General features: G+C 62.4%; 1 protein-coding gene across 1 annotated transcript in view; it reads right to left on the bottom strand.

The window, feature by feature from the left end:
• Positions 1 to 777, bottom strand: part of LOC103901363 (potassium-transporting ATPase alpha chain 1-like) — a gene marked incomplete at its 3' end in the record, with an annotated part of 13,453 nt that extends 12,676 nt beyond the window's left edge. The window contains 2 exon segments of the mRNA XM_009282239.1: positions 561 to 620; positions 709 to 777. Coding sequence (XP_009280514.1) covers positions 561 to 620; positions 709 to 777 — 129 coding nt within the window.
• Positions 778 to 925: the final 148 nt, after the last annotated feature.

Here is a 925-nt window from a genome sequence, read left to right as displayed (position 1 = left end):
TTGAGTTGAGTGGGGTCAACGGGGTGGGGTCATGGGGTCAATGGGGTTGAGTGGGGTCAACGGGGTTGTTGGGAGTGGGGTGGGGTCAACGGGGTTGATGGGGGTCATGGAGTTGACTGGACGGGGCTGGGCTGGTGGGGTCAACGGGGTTGGTGGGGGTCATGGAGTTGACTGGGGTCAACGGGGGGTTGGTGGTGTTGATGGGGTCGATGGGGTTGGCGGGGTCAACAGGCTTGAGTGGGGTCAATGGGGTTGAGTGGGGCCAACGGGGTTGGTGGGGGTCATGGAGTTGACTGGGGTCAACGGGGTTGATGAGGTCAACAGGTCGATGGGGGTCATGGAGTTGACTGGGATCAATGGGGTCAATGGGGCTGGTGGGGGTCATTGGGGTCACTGGGGTTGATGGGTCACCGGGGGGGTCAACAGGGTCAATGAGGTTGGTCGGGGTCCATGTGACTTGTAGGGTCATGGGGTCAATGGGGTTAGGGGTCAGAGGGTCATGGTGCTGGGAGCTTGGGGGTTGTGGGATCGGCTGGGGTCAGAGGTCAGGGGTCACCCACCTTGGTGATGCTGGTGCTGTACTTGACCTCCAGGTCGTTCACGTCGAGCTTGTGGTCATCCTGGGGGCACCTGCCTCAGCACTGACCCCTGACCCCTGACCCCTGACCCTCCCAGTGCCCCCCAATACAGCCCAGTGCCCTCACTGACCCTCCCAGTGCCCTGTTGACCTTCCCAGTCCCCCTCTTGACCCCTGTTGACCCCCCCAATTGTCCCCATTGACCCGCCCAGTCACTCCCAGTGCTCCATTGACCTTTGTTGACCTCCCCGTGCCCACGTTGACCTCCCAGTCCCTCCCAGTTCCCCCCACGGACTGTCCCAGTTGCCTCCATTGACCCTTGATGACCCCCCCCTCCCCCCAGTTGAC

Source organism: Aptenodytes forsteri, unplaced genomic scaffold (genome assembly GCF_000699145.1).
Source record: "Aptenodytes forsteri isolate BGI_AS27 unplaced genomic scaffold, ASM69914v1 Scaffold549, whole genome shotgun sequence".
Classification (NCBI taxonomy): Eukaryota; Metazoa; Chordata; class Aves; order Sphenisciformes; family Spheniscidae; genus Aptenodytes; species Aptenodytes forsteri.
The sequence above is the reverse complement of the archived record's forward strand: the minus strand, read 5'-3'. Positions and strand labels throughout refer to the sequence as shown.